General features: G+C 41.9%; 1 protein-coding gene across 18 annotated transcripts in view; it reads right to left on the reverse strand.

Moving 5' to 3' along the window:
- Positions 1-3,448: 3,448 nt before the first annotated feature.
- The window catches only part of Rbfox2 (RNA binding fox-1 homolog 2), a 305,574-nt gene continuing 290,227 nt past the window's right edge, over positions 3,449-18,795 (reverse strand). For 8 of the 18 annotated variants that reach the window (XM_023719031.1, XM_023719025.1, XM_023719030.1 and 5 more), the window contains 4 exons: positions 15,289-15,320; positions 9,638-9,726; positions 9,145-9,217; positions 7,060-7,342 (listed from right to left, as the gene is read on the reverse strand). In XM_023719031.1, coding sequence (XP_023574799.1) covers positions 7,288-7,342; positions 9,145-9,217; positions 9,638-9,726; positions 15,289-15,320 — 249 coding nt within the window. In that variant the 3' untranslated portion in view covers positions 7,060-7,287. Of the gene's footprint in view, positions 7,343-9,144; positions 9,218-9,637; positions 9,727-15,288; positions 15,321-17,398; positions 17,442-18,795 lie in introns of all 18 variants that reach the window. The other 10 variants (XM_023719028.1, XM_004634569.2, XM_023719029.1 and 7 more) reach the window with 4 other exon arrangements.

Genomic DNA, 18,795 nt, shown 5'->3' on the forward strand with positions numbered 1-18,795 from the left:
TTTCATTTATTGGCCTATGGAACTGCTGCAGTGTGAATGTTCCTCCCCACCCCCCAAAGCTGTGTGCTGAAATCCTCATCCCAGAATGAACTGGGGCTTAAGAGACAAGAGGGCGGCCCTTAGAAATGGGATTAGAGCACTTCTAGGAGGTTCCTGAGAGCTAGCTGGCCTCTTCCACCACCTGAGGATTACAAAGCAGGTGCTGTGAAAAACAGGTTCCCCTCACCAGTCTGAGAGCGGCTTGATCTCAGACCTCCTGGCTTCCAGAACTGGGAGATGAACTGTTGTTTCTACCTTACTGCTTTAACGGTAAAAGCTGATGTTAAAGATCAGTGATGGAATTTAGAGAACACGTATAATTGTAGCCCAGAGAACAGCAAGCTTTGAGGGCAAGGGGGCAGAATAGGACTTTGTGGAAGAGCAGGGTCAGTTCTGGGATCTGTGAAGGGGAAGCTACTTAGAGCAGCACCAGCAAAACTACTGCTGAGGCCAAGGGCACAGGCTAGGCAGCACACTGCCTGGGGGTGGGTCCTGTCCTGCCACCTTCTGCTTTGTAATTGTGGGTGAAATCCTTTTAATACAGCACTAACAGTCAGGTCCAAGACTTGTTTTCTCCCTCCTTTCACGCAAATACATTAGCCTCTTTCTGTTTCATGGGTGCCAACAGATGGTGAGGAACACAAACCTGGGCCAGAGACAAACACCTTTACTCCTCGTAACACAGCAAGTGACCTGACAGCAGTATGGAATTGTCCCACATGCACCACATGTCCTGGATCTGGATTCACGCGGTGCATACAGCGGGCCTGCACTTCTGAGGGAATGCATCCCTTACAGGAGGTGGGGTTCAAGAGAAAAGGTGGCAGGGAGCCAGGGTAGGAGAGGGAGAGACAAGGCATTCTGCATGGCCGCAGTGCAGTCCTCACTACCTCAGGCTCCTGAGGTCCGAGAGGTGCAGGGGCTGTGATGATTCATCACCAGGCAGGCAGAGTGAGAAGGACCTGCTAGCTGTCATAAAGGGCTGCTTCCATGTGCCGGAGGCAAAGGCCAGGATGAAGCAAGGCAAGGTCAGGTAGCTGGAGTCAGCATGCGGATACTTACTGTACAATTGCGCCAGGGAGCAGACAACTTGCAATCTTGCAAGAAAAAATAAAATTTTTAGGAAAAAGTTTAAGGAAGATTTAAGCCTCAAGGAATTTTAAAAATGAAAAGTTTAACCATGGAAGGGAAACTAAGAACCATGACTGAGACAGGGGAAGGTGGAAGGCAGAACAAAGGGATGGGGTTCTCCCATGAGACAAAATCAGCATTACAGATTTGCTAGCCCTCATTCATTTGGTGAGATCTCACCCATTTCTCCACGAAATAGGTAGCAGCACGATGACCTCAAAGGGATCAGTGAAGGGAGCTGGAAGTGTAGAGAGAACGTATGTGACAGAACTTTCAGACATCAGGGACTTACTGGCTGAGAGACCAACGAAGCAAGGGAGGGCTGAAAGAGCAAGGTTAGAGTGGGCTAGCAGGGTGCATTGCCTACAGGAAGCAGAAAACATCAAGTCTAGTTGTGCCAGGTCTGGGGACAAGGGCAAAGGAAGGGGCAGCGCAGGCTCCTTGGAAGATCCAGTTGGCAATGGACCCTGGTCTGAGTTCAGAGTTTAGAGGGTGACAGGGGTTTTCTGAACCCAGCTCTTACTGCACAGCATGTACCCGACGTCCTTCTTGGGTTTTCCTCCATTTCCCCTATTTTAAGAAGTCAAATATAAGATGCACTCTTGAGCTCCAGGTGGAGGTGACAGGGAGTAATGATCAATACACACAGGCCAAAGAATGGTGTTTCTCTCTTTTATTTAAAAACAGTGCTTCATTACCATTGGCAAAGGCTGAGGCAGTGCTCCTCCTCTGCTTAGAGTTTATAAAAGCCAGCAACATGATCAATAATTTATACACATGGAGAGTAATACAAAAAAAAAAATAAGGAATAAAAGCTAAAGATCTAACTACTCCGACCTTCACAATTCCAGCTACTTGATAATAATAGGAGTAACCCAATGAATACTGTATGGTCTGAAAGCTACTATACAATATGATTCTTAACGAGAAGGAAAAGGAATTAGAGACTGTCACAAAGCCCTGGGATGTTTCTCTGGAGTTAGCAGGGAAACAGGACCCTGGGCAAGCAGCTCGGGTGTCCTAGGAAGTGATTCTGGGGAGGACAGGATGGGGAGGGAGAAGGTTGGGGGGTCAATTGTACAAGCATCCCATGGGATGCCCCGTACCCGGAAGGTACCTGTGTTGCCACAGCAATGGGAGGGGCCAGAGAAACTGCGTGTTGCCTGCTGGGTTGGCCCATCCCTGCCATGGGGGTGGGGCAGAGAGAAGAGTTTGTGCAGCGTTTAGAGCCTTGCAAAGATTGGGACCGAAAAGTTCAGAGTTACAGGCCAGCCAGCCTGTTGAGGACAAGTGAACTCCACTGGCTCGCTTCTTACTTCGCAGCCCTAGCTTACATATGTCAGCCCCAGCGTGGCTCCAGCTATTCATAAGCAGAATGATAACAACAGGAAAAGAAAAACCCCAAAACTCATGTTCCTTGGGGGGGGGGGCAGATCAATTCATCACTTGATATATATATATATATCAGCCAATATGAGCTGCCAAAACAAGCACACACACACACACACACACACACACACACACACACACAAATACTGTGAACATTAAGTACAAAAAAGAATGACTAAGCTGGGAGTCTCGGTGGGGTGCAGACGTTGCTTAAAGCACTTAGCAGTCTCCAGAATAACCAAACCAAAAAAATTTCTTGAAGAATCTCAAAAACTCACATACCCACCCCGGAAATGTAGTGTTGGTAATAGGGGAAGGGGTGGGAGAGAAAAGAGAATTACTGTTCCCTTTTTCTTGCCAAGGTGAGTGGAGCCTTCACATCACCGGCACGAACGTGACTACCAGACAAAGAGGACCAAGTCCCAATGCTGATGGTCTTCTTAAAGGCAAGGTTTGAGTTTTGGCTGATGAGCAGTTCTCTCAGTTACCAATCCCTGCCAACCAGCACTACCATGGCTGAATGAGCTACCGTTTTCCTGAGTAAACTGTAACTGGCTACAGTTTCGGTAACGTGGGTAAGAACTCGGCTACTACAGCCAACTGCAATACTTCAGGAACCCCTCCATTCCTTGGCGTTGCATTCCTCGTGTCTCACTGAGGAATGTGACAGCTTGCTGTAGGCTGGTCTATGAGCCTCATTTTCGAAGACAGATGCCAGGGACTCTACCATACTCAGCAACCCAGAAGACACACACTGGCTTAGGACACCCGGAGCCTGCTTTGCAAAGGGCCCTGTTTCATGCTCATGCATGGCTATTGCCTGGCTGATCAGTAAAGCAAGGATGAAGTACATAGGAAAAGGAAAGGGAGGGAAGAGGCTTTTGGACAGTAACATTTCCAAAAAAATATAGTGTTTTATGCAACAGAGAATCAAGTGTCACTGGTGTATACTACAAATGTCAGACATTTTCAAGAGCGTGACAAAATAAAACACACAAGCTTACATTTGATGCTCACCTTGCCCACTATTTTTTCCTATCTTAAAACAGTGCAAACAGGTAACTTATGCTTTTAAAACACCACAACCCCTTCCCCACCCCACCCCCAAATCCCTTTCCTCCTAATATCTGCGGGGAAAAAAATCCACAATTCTGCAAACGTTACTGTGCTAGAAAGTTGCAAGTAGCAGAGAACAGGCTGTGCTGGGGTACAGGGGAAGGTTCAGCAGACCATGTCCCCTCTTCTTCCTTAAAACATCTTACGTGCTTTCCAGACTACCTCCTGGTGACCTTGTTTTCCTGTCAAAGGGAAGGGGGTTCGCATATCCTCGGGGCTGCTTCCATTCCTGCCTGACATCCCTCATGTCTGGAAGCTACCTGGGCAGGGTAAGTTAGTGGGGACAGCCAGCGTATCTGCTCCATCTCTAGCAAAGAATAACCTAATGAGGACATGTTCGGCCCCTGAGGAGTCCACATGTGAGGCAAAGCTGTTATTGTTGATTTCTACTGACTAGATTGCCATGAGCTCTCTTCAAATTAAAAGCCGAGTCCCAGTCTGCTTCCTTTTTAAAGAAAGAAAATATATTGGCTCATTTCAGACCGGGGCTGCTGGAGGATGATGGTGATAGGTTTTGTTAAACTTGAGAGCCTTAAAAATGGTGAATCACAATGGTGGATTTGAGTTCATGGGAGTTAAACTAAGTGACACATGGAATTCTGGCGAAGACCTAAGGGCAGCTCTCCGGGCTAAAAGAGGAGTATTGAGATAAAGGTTTACACTAGAGGTCTCCTTAAAGGAGCCCAGCTTCTAAGAGTAAGGTGCTCAGTAGAAAAAGTCCAGGTCATGAACTACAGTAAAGCCAACAAACTCATTTATGTACTGAGATTCAGCATCACTAAGTGTTTTAGAAGTATTAATCAGCATCCTTGAATGAACTCACAAAATACCAAACTCCTCTGACTCTGTTTCTGAACCCAGCAAGAACCAGAATCAACTAGCACTGCTGCTCTGAGGAACCCGCTTCTCATGATGTTGACTGTATGGAATTTCAAAATTCAGAAAGGATGGGCAGGTTGGTATCATGAACGCTAGATGCTCAAGAGAATCTCGGTTCTCAACACTGACCCTGAAAACCAAGGGTTTTTCATAAAAAGTAGAATCCCATTTAATCCTTCCTAGAAAAGGGAGCTGGAGGAAGTGGCATTCATTAAAAAGCACTACGAGATGCAGCGGAACCTACTGGAAAGCAGAGCTTGCTTTGGAGGCCTCAGCCAGAACCAGCTGAACTGAAGAGCACAAAAGGAACGTCAAGCTCCAGCATTTGCCTGCCTGGAAGGACTGCGGGAATCTGCCTTCTCTATCTTGCCCATTACCCTCACTTCTGTCTAGGAAAACAGAAGAAAAACATTCTTAAGCTCATTCCCCTGTTCTCCACCCCTGCTATGGATGCAACCATTTAGGATTTGGCCCAGTGTTCACTGGGTTGAGTGGCTTGTTTTGTGAGAAAAGCCTTTATTAGACATGACCAAAATTTCTGTTTCTTTAGTTAGTAAAAGTTCTCCCTCAGTACAAAAGCAAAGAAACAAAGAAAAAAATCCCTCTCTGCCCCCATTCCCTAGAACTGTGAAAGCTCCGCATCCTATCCCTCCTCTCCTAACTAAAATATTTATATACATACAACAAAAACTGTCTTAACAGCAACAGACCAAACTTTGGCTTGAGGGCAGAGACTTGATAAACAGCCAAAGGCCTGGGCAGGCTGTCCCTGCTCACTATATCCCCCAGTATCAATGACTGCAGCGAGACCTCTAGCTCCCTTGACACTGCCCTTTACTTCATGCACACCCTCCCCAGGTACCCACACAGAGGAAGGGGAGTGGCCATGTGCCACACAGCACAGGCCAGGGTCTGCCAGATACTTCACTGTGCTTACAAAGAAGGCTTGATGCTGCCACACATAATCAGCCATTTTAACTCAGGGACATGAATGTTTTCAGTCAAGAACACCTGTGGAGGCAGGAGTGAAAAAACAAACTCAAACCAAACCCATAAAAAAGCAGAATCTCCATGTCTCCAAATCACTCCATTTAGCAGCTATCCTCTGGGTAAAGGTCACTCCTGTACCAATGTGAACCAACCAGGGAGCCAAGCAGGCCAGGCTTGTCTATTTCCAAATGCCTTCTTTTTGGAAATGTGGTAGGATGTTTTTTAAAAATTAGTTACATCCAAGAGTTCAAAGAGAACTACTTTCTCCCTGGCCTTGGTAAGATAAAGTCAAAGCCAGACAGTAAGAACAATGGCTCCTGCCATGGCCCTGCAGGAAACTCCTGGCCACATCACATCCTCCTCCCACGGTGGACTTTGGAGTTCATGTCCTACAGGGTTAACATCCACCAGGATGTCCAGGTGCTCAGCTGGGTGTCTTTGGAGGATAATGAGAAGCTGGATGCAATGGCTGTGAGGGCTGGAGACTGGGTAGGGATGTGACTCACAGAGGCTCTGAAGACAAAAATTCCTATGGCTTTGGAGCAAGTACGTACAAAGTGCCCCCTGACTGCCCTCACATGTCCTTGCCACCCAACTTCCAGCAACAGCTGACCCTGGGCTTGGTGCCTTATCTTTCCCCAACAGATTCTTTATTAGATTTTCAATAGTTTGTACTGCTTTCTGATGCAAGATAAGGAATATCAGGTTTTCCAGTATTCCTTGTCTCTTCTGCAGCCTTTCTAATGGCTCTAAACACTTTGTACTTTTAATCTTCAAGCTATCCCCAGATACTTGAAGGAAATCTGGACACTGGCTATTCATTCTTCTGTCGCTGGGTCCTAAATTCCTGAATCTTGAGGACATGGGAGCAACATATTAATTAAAGAATATATGAGCTAAGCAGTGATTCAATTAAAGGGGATCAGAAGCCCAGTAGAATACTAGGTTACAGGAAAGAAAAGACACAAGTGTTTTCATACTCCAGAATTCACTGAGATGGATTTCCTAATGAGGTGTTTGTCATTCAGCCTGAAAACATGTTTGGAAATATCAATACTGTAATTCCAAAAGTGATGCCAACTGTTTCAGGCTGTATGTATTAAGATGATTGTAGAAAGTATGGAGAAGACAGGAGGGAAGAGGAGAGGCAAGTGTTTGTTCTTCATTCTCCTGCTTAGCAAACACAAATTCCTATCTATTGGCATGTGGATTCCAGCCACAGCCAATCAGAACTACCTGCCAAAGACCAGAAATTCAGAAGACTAGAGAATATGCTATTGCAGAAAGATCTCTCCTACCTCTACTTGTCCCCCAGCCACTCAGCACCAGATGCACTTTGGTGATTCTATCTACTGAGTTCTGATCAGATGCGTTTATTAGCTACTAATGTCTCTCCTTCCTTCCTCATTAACTGCCTCTTCCATGATTGACAGAATAAGCTAAGCACGGACATACGGACATGGAAATGCATTATCTTTTTTTTTTTTTTTTTACCACAGTTAAAAAAAAAAGAAAAAAAGGAAAATGCACAATCTTTGGAACAAAAGAATTAAAGGCAGAAAATTTAAAGGAAAAATACATATTCAAAGAACATAGTGAGGTATAAAAAAGTATTCTCTCTCTTTTTTTTTTTTTTTTTTTGTTTGTTTGTTTTTCCTCTTCATCTTGCTATAGAGTTCCTCTACTAGTAAATATTGCAATAGCCAGGCCTCATGACTGGGGGCTGTCCCATTTGCAGGGGTCTCACGTCACTTCAGTAGGGGGCAAATCGGCTGTAGCCACCTCGGTATAAACTCGCCTGCAGTAATTAAAGACATAAAAATAATTAAAAGGTTGATGAGCACAGCATTGAAAATGAAGAAACAAGTCCTGAGAAGGGCTTCAGGAAAACAGCTTCCTTTGCTACCTCATGGCAACTGATCAGAGGCTGCCTGATGTACTGGAGTTAGTAAGCCAGCTTCCCCTCTGATGCGCAGACCAGGGCCACACTCGCTGCTGAGCTGGCAGACTCTGGGGCAGTGTGAGGGTGGTTACTTCATGATTCACATGGATCAGCACGCGACAGAAACTTCAGACAGTTCAAATCATTCTGCACTTAGTGAAGTTTTCTCAAACAAATGTTTTGTTCACCTGGATATCATTATAATCCTAAGAACAGACTGTTGATTTCTCCTAACAGATGACCTAACAAAGGCTCTTCTTCTGCATTTGAGATGCTGCTGCAGGTAAGCCCTTGTAAACCTTTCAGACTAATAAAAGTGATGCTGTAAAATACAGTTGTTCCTCAGTATCTGTGGGGTCTCAATTTCCTAGGACTTCTTACAGGTACCCAAACCTTCTAGTTCTTGATATTAAATGGGTTATTTAGTATTTGCATATAACCAATGCACATCCTGTCATAAAGTTTAATTTATCTGTGGATTACTTATAATACCCAATATATTATAAATGCTATATAAATCAGAGATATACTATATTGCTTAGGAAATGAAAAGTAGGATAAATCTTTGCACGTTCTTAAAGACATCTCCTGATACTTGAGATGAATCTGGAGATGGGGAACCCATGGACAGAAAGGACTGACAATACCAATTAGATTTTTTTTTTTTAACTAAGTGGTTTTATCTGATGGCTTACCTCTTTAAAAAGAAGTTTCCCAGGGATGTATCTCTCTTTGAGTCTTTTTTTAGAACATGAGTTTTATAATTTGACATTTAGTAAGACCTCAGGAACCTCCATCACTGTCTTGTTATTGTTGTCTTGACCTCAATCTAACATACAGTCCTTAAGAATCTTACTACTTCCCAAATCTGCATCACAGTAATTCAGAATCAGAAATGACACTCTCACAACCCTTTGTGCCTCAACTCGCATACTTTATTCTGTCCCCCATATGAATAACTGTGAACTGGAGAGAGTACGTGGCATGTTGAGTGTCACTGTGGAGTGTCTTCTGTTGGTACCAGTGAGTAAGCAGGCACTGGCACGGCAGGTGTGGCTCCAAGCAAACCTGAGCATAAGTGGCGAGCATTCTGTGGGAGTGGACTACGTTAGACAAGTTCTGTGGACGTGTACATTTCCATATACATGCCATACTTTGCCACAACTGTTGCTGATGAAGTATCTTCATGAAGTACTCCTCTGGCACTGCTACTGTCTATCAGGTTTGGGAACAGCACGGGACTTTGGCATCAGAAATTTAATGCTTATATACAGTACGGTTTTTACAAAGCTTACTGTGAAGTGTTATACTCCAAGATAGGAACCTTCCAATACCTATCAATCATACCATGCCACTAGTGTGCACCCAAAATCAGAACTGATATAAATCAATCTGTTTCTTACTTCTTGCCTGAGTGATGTCATTACTCGGGGCAGACTGTCACTGCCCCTCTCTTTCTGTTACGCTTACAAGCCACATGGCCAGGCCAGTACTATAGCAAACAATAAAGATGGGTGCCTATCTTTAGGAAGACCTGTCTGGTTTTAACATGTTGGCAATGCACAAATGGCACTCTATTCCCTTCCTAGATCTTTCACAGTCTGTAGGTAAAGGTTAGGAGTAAAAAGGTTTAAGCAAAAAGGCACATGTATACTTACCACAGCGCCAACTCCATAGCTAGCGGCAGGGGCAAGGGCATGGTAGGGGTCAGCTGTGTACACCCTGCCATAACTGGAAAAAAGGGGCACAATCAGAGAGATAGAGGCAAGACTGCAACCTAAGCAAATGGAAGGGTTAACTGTGCTAGTAACTGCTGTGTGACCAGGTCTTGGAATTTTATCAAGAAAACTGGAAGAACAGAAGAAAAGCTTTCTATTTCAATATAATAACTGAAAAATTCTGGGGTACGTCAATGAAATGCAAGAGAAGGGAGTTAGAAGTGAAGAGAAGGGGATTTTACTCAAAGCCCAGGAAGAGACAAGACCAAGGCAGGGGGAATAAGGAAGACCTAGTGCCTGTACTTGGGCACAACAGAGGCCACTAAGAGAAGGCTGGCAGGAAGTGTATGGCCTGAGGGCTGCCTTGGCAAAGGAGAGGGAGGAGGAGAAGGTGCACCACAGAGGACATGTACCCCCCTCCGCCCGTACCTACCCGTCGCTGTACGCGGCGGCGGCGGCTGCAGCAGCTGTGGCTGCAGTTGCTGTAGCAGGCTGTGCGTATCTGTAGGCTGCATATCCACCCTACAGGAGAGAGGAGAACTGACTTTACAGACGCCTCCCCAGGACAGACACACGCACCCACCCACACGCAGACACACACATGTAGACACAGACAGACACAAACACAGACACACACATGGGAAGAAAATGTTTCAAACTGCATCAGTCTGCATGTTCCTCTTCTGACAGGAAATTAAGCTCCACTCAATATAGCAATTTACTTTCCAATTTGTGACAGTAGCGAAAATAAGCTAAATCAACAGTACCTGTTAATTTTAAGAGATAAAGGTAAGATTTGTGGATTGGTCTTACTTTACAGTTTTGTTGGAACTTTTCAACAGGAAGACATTCAAAGAATGTTGGAAGAATAACAAAAATGTGCAAACTTAAAACGTTACATATGCACGTGTTATCTTCATTTTCTCTGAAGTGTCCTTGGATTGACTCAACACAAACACATGAGAGATTACTGCAGAAAGGTCTGGCAGAGAGTTCTGCTCTCCTGTCCTAGGCATTTGCAGAGACTAGGAACATGAAGTAGCGTTTGGAAGGAAAGGACAAAGTAGACAAGGGGTGAGCAGGCTTTGACCCTGGAGCAAACCCAATTCGTCAGCTGTTTTTCAGAATAGCTGTGACACAGTTGGCTTTTTTAAAAAAGCTAAAAATATTTACCACTTAGCCCTTCATAGAAAAAGTCTGCCTGCTCCAGCCTATGTTTCAGACACTGGCAAACTAGATTACAAACAGCTGAGGAGTGTTTGGCTGGACTCAAACAGATCTGAAGCAATTTCATCTCCGTTAGATGAAACAAATACCTAAAAGTGAGCCACATGTCTGTCCTTTTTCAGAAAGTACTTCAGAGGCTGGGGGAGATAGCTCAGTGGAGTAAGTGCTTGCCTGGCAAGCACAAGGTCCTGAGTTTAATTCCTGGTACCACCAAAAAAAAAAAGGAAAAGAAGAAAGTACTTCAAAGAAAATCAACATAAGAAACACCCCTGAGACAAGCTACAGTAAGGAATGGAGGCCCATATATCTACAGAGAAAGAAGCTATGTTGTCCAGGCTGGGCTGAGATTTGTGATTTTTCCAGCCTCGGGCTCCAGAGTAACCTTATAGGCATGCGCTACCAAGTCTGGCAAGCCTTGATTTTTAAATTTTTTTTTATACTCCTAGAATTCAACTATTTAACCTAAACCTAATTCAGATGCAAATTCTTATTATTCTTTTACTATGAAAGATAATATTAAAAAAAAAGATACTATAACTATGTGAATGGTCCATTTAGATATCATTTCAGTAGTGAACAACAGAGCCATTTTATTTCTGTAGATTAAGCATGTCCATTTCTCATGGACATTTGAAACTTGCTTTTCTTTTTAAAACTTTTTTGGCGGGGGCAGTAATGCTGATAGAACCCAGGACCTTGAGCATGCTAGGCAAGTGCTCAAGCAGTGAGCTCTTTACTTTGTACTTTTTTCACACATTCAGTTTTTGCTAAATTTACCAGAGAAAATTCATATTTATTTCTATGTCACTGTTTATTTCTCTATCTTTTCTATAAGACTGAAAATAAGTGTTTTCTAAGGCTATATTTTCAGGGACCATTTCTATAGAATGAAAACAAGTATTTTCTAATGGGATTCCAGTCGGGGAGATAGCTCAGTAAAGTAAGTGCTTGCCTGGCATGCGCAATGGCCTGAGTTCAATCCCTGGTTCTTAAAAAAAAAAAAAAAAAAAAGACTAATGGGATTCCTACTCTTCTTTGGAGTATCTCTGACCTTGCTTCTTTCAATTCTGTTAAATCTTTTTTTTTTTGAAATGTCCATAATTTTATGAACTTCTAAATGTTTTTACTTCATTCTCGTCTGACTTAAGATTCTCTCACTGAAGAAACTGCAATGTGAGGGAAAACTGACGCTTGGATTTTCAAAATTATTTTTAAAAATCCTTTATTTATTTGGTACAGGGTCTCACTACACAGCTCAGACTCATAGTGATCCTCCAGTCTCAGTCTCCCTAGAGCTGGGATTACAGCCATGTGTCACCATGTGTGGTTTTGGTGGTCAGCATATCATCTGGTACTGGGATCAAGCCCAGGTCCCTGCACTTGCCAGGCATGTGCTTAGATCACTGAGCTCTCTCTCCAGCCCTTACTTTTATTTTTTAATGTTATTCTATATGTTAAAAAGTCACTGACTAGCTTCTAGCAGTTATGTTACTCTTTCTCCATTTGTGCAAGGACTTGGAAAAGCAAACATTTCCTTTCACTGACAAAATTTTCTATACATACTGATAAAACTTAGGAGATTATAATTAGTATCACTGAACTCTGGTAAGAAATAGAAGTGGGTGGAAATACAGCAGGAAGCCCCTTACTGGTCTGTCTGTACCAAAGTTCCTTGGAGTTCTAGCCAGGGCTTTTGGGAATGGCAGGCCAGGCCGATTTGGGCAAAGCAGTGTAACTATAGGCTGGCTGCAACATAAAATTCACTACAGTACTATTACAGTACTTTGGGAACATCTGCTTTTGTTTGCAAACAATTTGGTTTGTAAACAGAAGCATCTGGTAAAATTCTGTTTTTATTTGCAACCTCTGCATTGGATGACAAATAAGACCATGGCCATCTTTTCCAAAATTGTAGAACAAATTAAGCTTGTGGACCAAGGAACCACTTATCTTTTCCCTTACTTACTTCTTTAAACTTCTGAATAAAACAAAAAGCGATAAAAATATTTTTTAAACAAAGTAAAAGTTGGCTGTTATAGTTGACAAAAAAATTTTTTTTGAGGCTGTCTCACTGTGCAGCTCAGGCTGGTCTTGAACTTGTGCGTGCAACTGATTCTCCCACCTCTGCCTCATAAGTGGCTGAGATCACAGCTGTGCCACATGCTAGCCACAGCTGAAGATACTATAACTATAGACATGGCTCTTAGGAATTAGCACCTTAGGGCTGGGGGGGCGGATAGCCTAGCAGTCTAAGTGCCTGTTTGGCAAGCACAAGGACCTAGGTTTGATTCCTGGTACTACATGCTGTGCTGGCCCCAGAACCCTGGTCTTGCTCTGCCAGCCCTGAAACTGGGTGTGGTGGTACACGCCTATAATCTCAGTGCTGGGAAGGTGGAGACAGGAGGACCACTTTTGAGTTAAAGCTGCATAGTGAGACCCTGTACCAAACAAATAAATAAATAAAAATTTAAAAGAATTAGTGCCTTAAAAAACATAATTACAGCCTGCATGAAGCCAACAACAGGGCTAACTTTGGAAAAAGTTCTTTGTAAACAAAGATAATTCAAACACCAAATTAATTTTTAAAAATTTAAATCAAAGCTAATAAAGCCAGTTAAAGCCTGACCCATATTTACCTAGTAGGACACATAAAGCCAGGGCACCCTCCTGGGGCAGAGGCACAGGCTCTTATCGAGAGACTCTGTGGCTGAGTCTGCGCTTAACTGGGATGGCAGTGCATGCCTGTAACCGCAACCACTCAGGAGGCTGAGGCAAGAGGACTGCAAGTTTGAGGGCACCCAGTCTGGGTAACTTAGTGAGATTGTGTCACAAAATGAGGAGTGTATATGACAGGGATGCAGTTGAGCAGCCCTAATTTCAAATCTTATTCTCAGTAGAGAGAGAGGAAGGGGCAAGAATCCTTACCCAACTCCCACAATGCCTGAGTAGAGCTATTCTCTGTGAAGATTTATTCAAATCATAGCTTTGAGCTGAATTCTACTAGTTCTGGGAAAAAGAAGACCAAGTGAGGTTCCCGACAGGACTCCTACCACTCACTTTCTTTGGCTTATAAGAGGCCAGAAGGGCCTTGGTGCTAAATTAAGGAGTAATGTTACTGTCAACCCAAGCCATTCAAAACGGATCAGCCTGTGAGAAAGACTATTCCCACAGATCCTGAAAGAACGGACAGATGTCTGTGTAGTTTTCTTCTTCTACAAGTAAATTTTAACTACACTGTTTGAAATTGATGAGGTTGTGATTCAGACTCAGGAAACAGGACATGGGTGCAAGTATTTTACGATAACAAAAGGCTCTGGTAAATAAAATATGATAGGTATGACAGATACTGCATAAGGGAAAGAATCTGTTCAATGGGAAGTAAAACCAGGGATGAGGAAAAGGACAAAGGACGGAAGGGGGGGAAAGAAGGGGGGGGAAAATATATATATATATATATATATATATGTAGAAGGGCTTGGATAACTGTACTGCTGATTTTTGCTGGTCTATTGAAAGGAGTAGTTAAGGCTTAAATTTCTTTTTTTTCTTCTTTTTAATTTCTTATAACTTTTAAAGCAAATTTGCATGTTCATATCTGGTAATCTAAACAATTAAGCTGAAGATAACATTATGTAATACAACAACCATTGTCGAATTCTTGTCGTTTTGTTTTATGAAATTCTGTATTGCTTCTAATGTTTTTTCTTTTCTTTTTAACCATTTTGTATTTCCTTTAAAAAAAAAAAAAGGGTCTGAAGAATATCAGTATAAGAAAAACTACATTAATGGTATATTTCGACATGTGTACTCACCTGACTTTATGATAACGGTTTATAGAGAAGTCCTTAAAGGGGAGCTATATTTAGGATGGTTGGTAGTTTCTTGCTTAACTAATCTTGTAATTCACCAATGACTACTCTCCAGAGAAAAAAAGTTAAACTGTATGTTATGGATTTATCTCTTAGAGCCATATCCTTCCCTCCAAAATATTTCTGCTCCTGCTTAAATTGGTTATTCAACAAAATATATCACAAAATGCAGGAAAAAAATTTACACAGATTTGTTTGTATTCTGGATTTCAGAGTGCATCAGGATTCCAGGCTGAAACTTTCACTTCTACCAGCAATTCTGAAAGCTTTTACAGAACATGAGAACAAAGTGCAGTTTGAAACACCAAGGTTTACATTACTGTTTCTTAAATTTTTCAAAAAGAACAAAGAGGGAAGGGAGTAGGAGAGAGAGGGTTCAGGCGTGGGGAGGGAATATGGCGCCACATTTATTAATCACATTAAAAACTAAGCATGCCAACATCTGGAGCTAAAACAACCAGCAAAATCACCACGTTCAGACTCATATTGGCTAACTCTATCTATCCCAGCATTCTCTTGGGACAGCGGTTTGCCCTAGGCTCTACCACAAGCTTGGTGAAGTACACAGCCTCAATTACTAGAGCGTGCAGCCACAACGACCTGGTATTACGGAAACAGTCAGTCACCACTTGAGTTAACATTCCATACCCTAACGACTGGCCCCACCCCAGCCCAAAGGAAGAGTAAATCTTGCCCACCCAAGCCCTGGCCCACACCACAATGTTAATAATTATAACAAGCAGTAACCCATCTGTTATATCAGAGAAGGGAACAGAGACTCCACTGAGAGATTTAGAGTGAGATGTTAACATTTCTTCAGCTGACTGCACAAACAAACAAACAAAAAAAAGAGGAGAAATAATTCATTTGGAGATATGAAGTCATGAATAGCTGATGTGTATTGCTTTTAACCATGCACTGATGCAAAACTGAAGCAACCATTAATAATAAAAATTAAAAGGACATATGTATTTACACACAATCAGACCTGTTTGATCTGAAGCAGTTTGCAGATTCTATCTGTGTGTGATTTGAAATAAAACAAAAAATGGGGATTAGCATGGCCACAGCACACCCTAATGTAGGAGGGCACACAGACAGCTTTTTGGAACTCTGGGGGCTGTATAAATTTGGCATGGCTAAGCCTGATTCAAATACACTCATGCCCACTGAAAAATAATTATTTCTTATTTCTAGGTAATTCGCTCTAAATGACCCCTAGTGTTCCCAGTCAGGTCATCCCAATGCTACGTTACTTCCCTCTTCCATCTGCCTGACCCTAACAATTCAATCCTCACCCACAACACTCACATGTATGCTCACCTTCTGCCAACAACCATATTTCTGATTCACAGTGTTTTCCTATGTTTCCTGTACTTAAGAAGTTCATTTTTTACATATTTGAAACATATCTGCCTTCACCTTTTCAAAGAGAAATGCTATTACCTTTCTGGTCATTTTTGTAATGACTTCTGAAGTTGCTATATCAAATCTTCAGTTTCCCATGGCTCAGTATGACTTTGGGATTTTCTACTGTGCTCTATTATCAAATTAACTTGATGATGCTTCTACACTGACTGCATAAATCTTTTGCACAGTTCTGTAACCGTGTTTTAAATCAGAACATGATGGAAAAGTTCTAAATATCACTGCTCTGCTTTTGACATTAATCTGCATATAGTTTAACCTTAAATTGGTTTTATCAATCTCACATTGGCAGATTTTTGCTCTGCCTCACTTTTGACATTATCTTTAATACTACTGCTTTTTATTTTTTAAGGTTTACATTAAAACAGGACTTTGGTGAGCATGTGATGTCAACACAACTTCCTTCTACCTGAAAGACAATGACATCATGTGACACTGAGGAGGAAGGAGGGTGTGTATTCAAGACCAGCAGACAGAATGAAAGGTCGTTACCTCCATGTAGTATACTAGATCAACACAGCAAGGTGTGTATGTGTTTGTATGTGTGGAGGGGAACATCAATATGGTGCTTATAAACACTGCAGTAGAGCAGAGGTCTCTTCCAATTAGCAGCACTGCATGCTGGGCCCCTGGGAGTCACTTTATTTGCCCCTACATGATTCTGCCTCCTTTTTCCTCACTGTCTCCCCACCCTGGCTGAAAACCACCACTTTAGGAAACATTAAGTTTTAACATGGCAATATGGCACCTATGAGTAAACGTGAATAACACAGACTCCAGCTCAAAAAAAAATATAATAATGGCATTACAGTTACTATTTTTGACACAGATCTACATACTCTGAAAAGTATTGTTTATATTTTACTTAATATTATTATCTAAAACAGGGGCTACGAGAAGAAATTAGAATGATCAACTTGGTAACTTCAGCTTACTACTTCTATGCCAGATAACAGAGGATCATTAATGAATCAAATCTTTCAAACACTTCACTGTTCCACAACTCTTCAAATTAGTTCATTCTAAAATCTCACTGTGTTGCCACATAAATAAAATAATTGAATTATTAAAAGCCACTGAATGTTTTCTCCCTTCTAGCACCCAGCTATGCAAGCCTCTTAATAAGTTTGTTATTAGCCACATGAATTCACTGATTTTCCCATGTGAAAGGAGGAGGCAAGAGAAATGCAAATCTCAGTTTCTGAGATCAAAGCAACTTCAATCTTATGTAGTAGCACAGTCCAATCACTACCAGGATTTCACTACAGGGCCCAATGTAGGACTCAACTAAATCCTTTCCTTTTTACATTTCTTTTGGTCATAAGACAATGTACTCACCAATACGTCTGCCAATATAAAATACCAAGGGCAAAAGTGACTGGCAAATTAAAAGAGGCAGCAGTGATGGGACAGTGTGTGTAACACACTCAGTGCAGAAATGTGGCAGTGGGACAGGAGCATGTGACTTTGGAGGAAACGCCACTATGCCTAGAATGTGACTGTGTGCACTGCTGAGGCAGCAGGGCTTAGATCACACGCTCACAAGTCTTGATTGTCCAAAAAAGCCTCTGTTCCCATCTCTAACGTGGAGCTGGAATGGTTAGTATAATTCAATTTTTTCACTGCAATCCACAATCTGATTGATTGGCAGGTCACACTGGCACTCCTACCTGAGGTATTTTAGCGCTAATGATTGGTTCCTGTAAGACTATTCTATAACAGAACACAGGAAGAGCAGTTCAAAAAACACAGCTGTGGAAGGAAAACAATCATACAAAAAGCCCGAAAAAGGGCCCACCAGCCTTTTCTTTCCTTTAGATGCAAGCATGCTTTTCACAGAATGGGAATTAGTAGTTTGTTATCCCACTTAGAAGATGAATTAGGGGGAACTACGCCTTTACTGGGCAAAAAGGGGCAGGGGAGAGGTGGACACATGATTTGTCCATCACACTCCCAATCCCTACCCCAGCAGGTCTCTTTATAAACCATGGACACTACTGCTAGGTCAGCTCTCTAGAGAGCAGTGTGCTGCAAAGAAACAGAAAGGAAGAATATGGCTAGCAGGGATCACGGTCTAAGAGTGGGACAGGGAAAGGAACTTCAGCAAACCTTCCACAATTAATGTACTGGAAGCAAAATCAGTTTCTAAGTCTTCTCCTCTGATTCAATAATGTATCTTATACTACATAAATCTCACCCTTTCCATTCTATTATGTGTTTCTGAGATACAAGAACTAAATATATAAGGGCAATTTCTACAGATGGGAGAATGTACAGAGACAGAGGGATAAATGCAGAACAGTTGTTTATGTGTTTTAGGGTAGCAGTCTTTGGTTCCTCACGTAGGGAATACAGACTATCCACTATTAATAGCTGCACTTCCAGTAGGCTCATCTCAACAGCTGCCTCATGATAGGATCTTGTTTCGCACCAGAGGGCTTGGGTTTTTATCTCAGTACTAGCGATCAAATTTTCTCTCCATAAAGCTCTGCTTTAAAATCTGTACAAATAAATGATAATAAAATTACTTTTAAGTGCTTTATTCAGGGAGGGACCATTGATCAAAAAAGTGTTTTGGCCAGATCATTGAAATACTTGGTACTCTAGTCAATAGATTGTTTTTAAAAAGAGCATTTTCTTGATAAGAAAAATCATCTCTCTCAATACAATTTTATATTTGAAAGTAAGAGAATGAAAGAATTATATATCCAACTGGCTGACTTAGGTGAAAAGTAGGCAATTTTGAACAAGAGAGAACTAGGTTTTATTTAAAAAAAAAAAAAAAAAAAACCTCAAATAAAAACACAAGGAAAAAAACTTGATTTAAGAATTCATTTAAATAGAAAAGTTTGCTGTCTCAGATGAGATTTCAAGAAAACAATATAAGGATGAGTTTAATGAGAATATGAGTCCTAATATATACAGGAGAATGTACACATTAACATCATATGAAAATACATACACTTAGAAATGTGCAATTTAGTGTAAGAGACAGATTTACCCAACCTCAAGTTTACCTGTACACATGGGAGAAAAAAAAAAAAAAAAACCTCAAATAAAAACACAA

The sequence above is a fragment of the Octodon degus genome, unplaced genomic scaffold, assembly GCF_000260255.1.
Source record: "Octodon degus isolate 3935 unplaced genomic scaffold, OctDeg1.0 scaffold00064, whole genome shotgun sequence".
NCBI lineage: Eukaryota > Metazoa > Chordata > Mammalia > Rodentia > Octodontidae > Octodon > Octodon degus.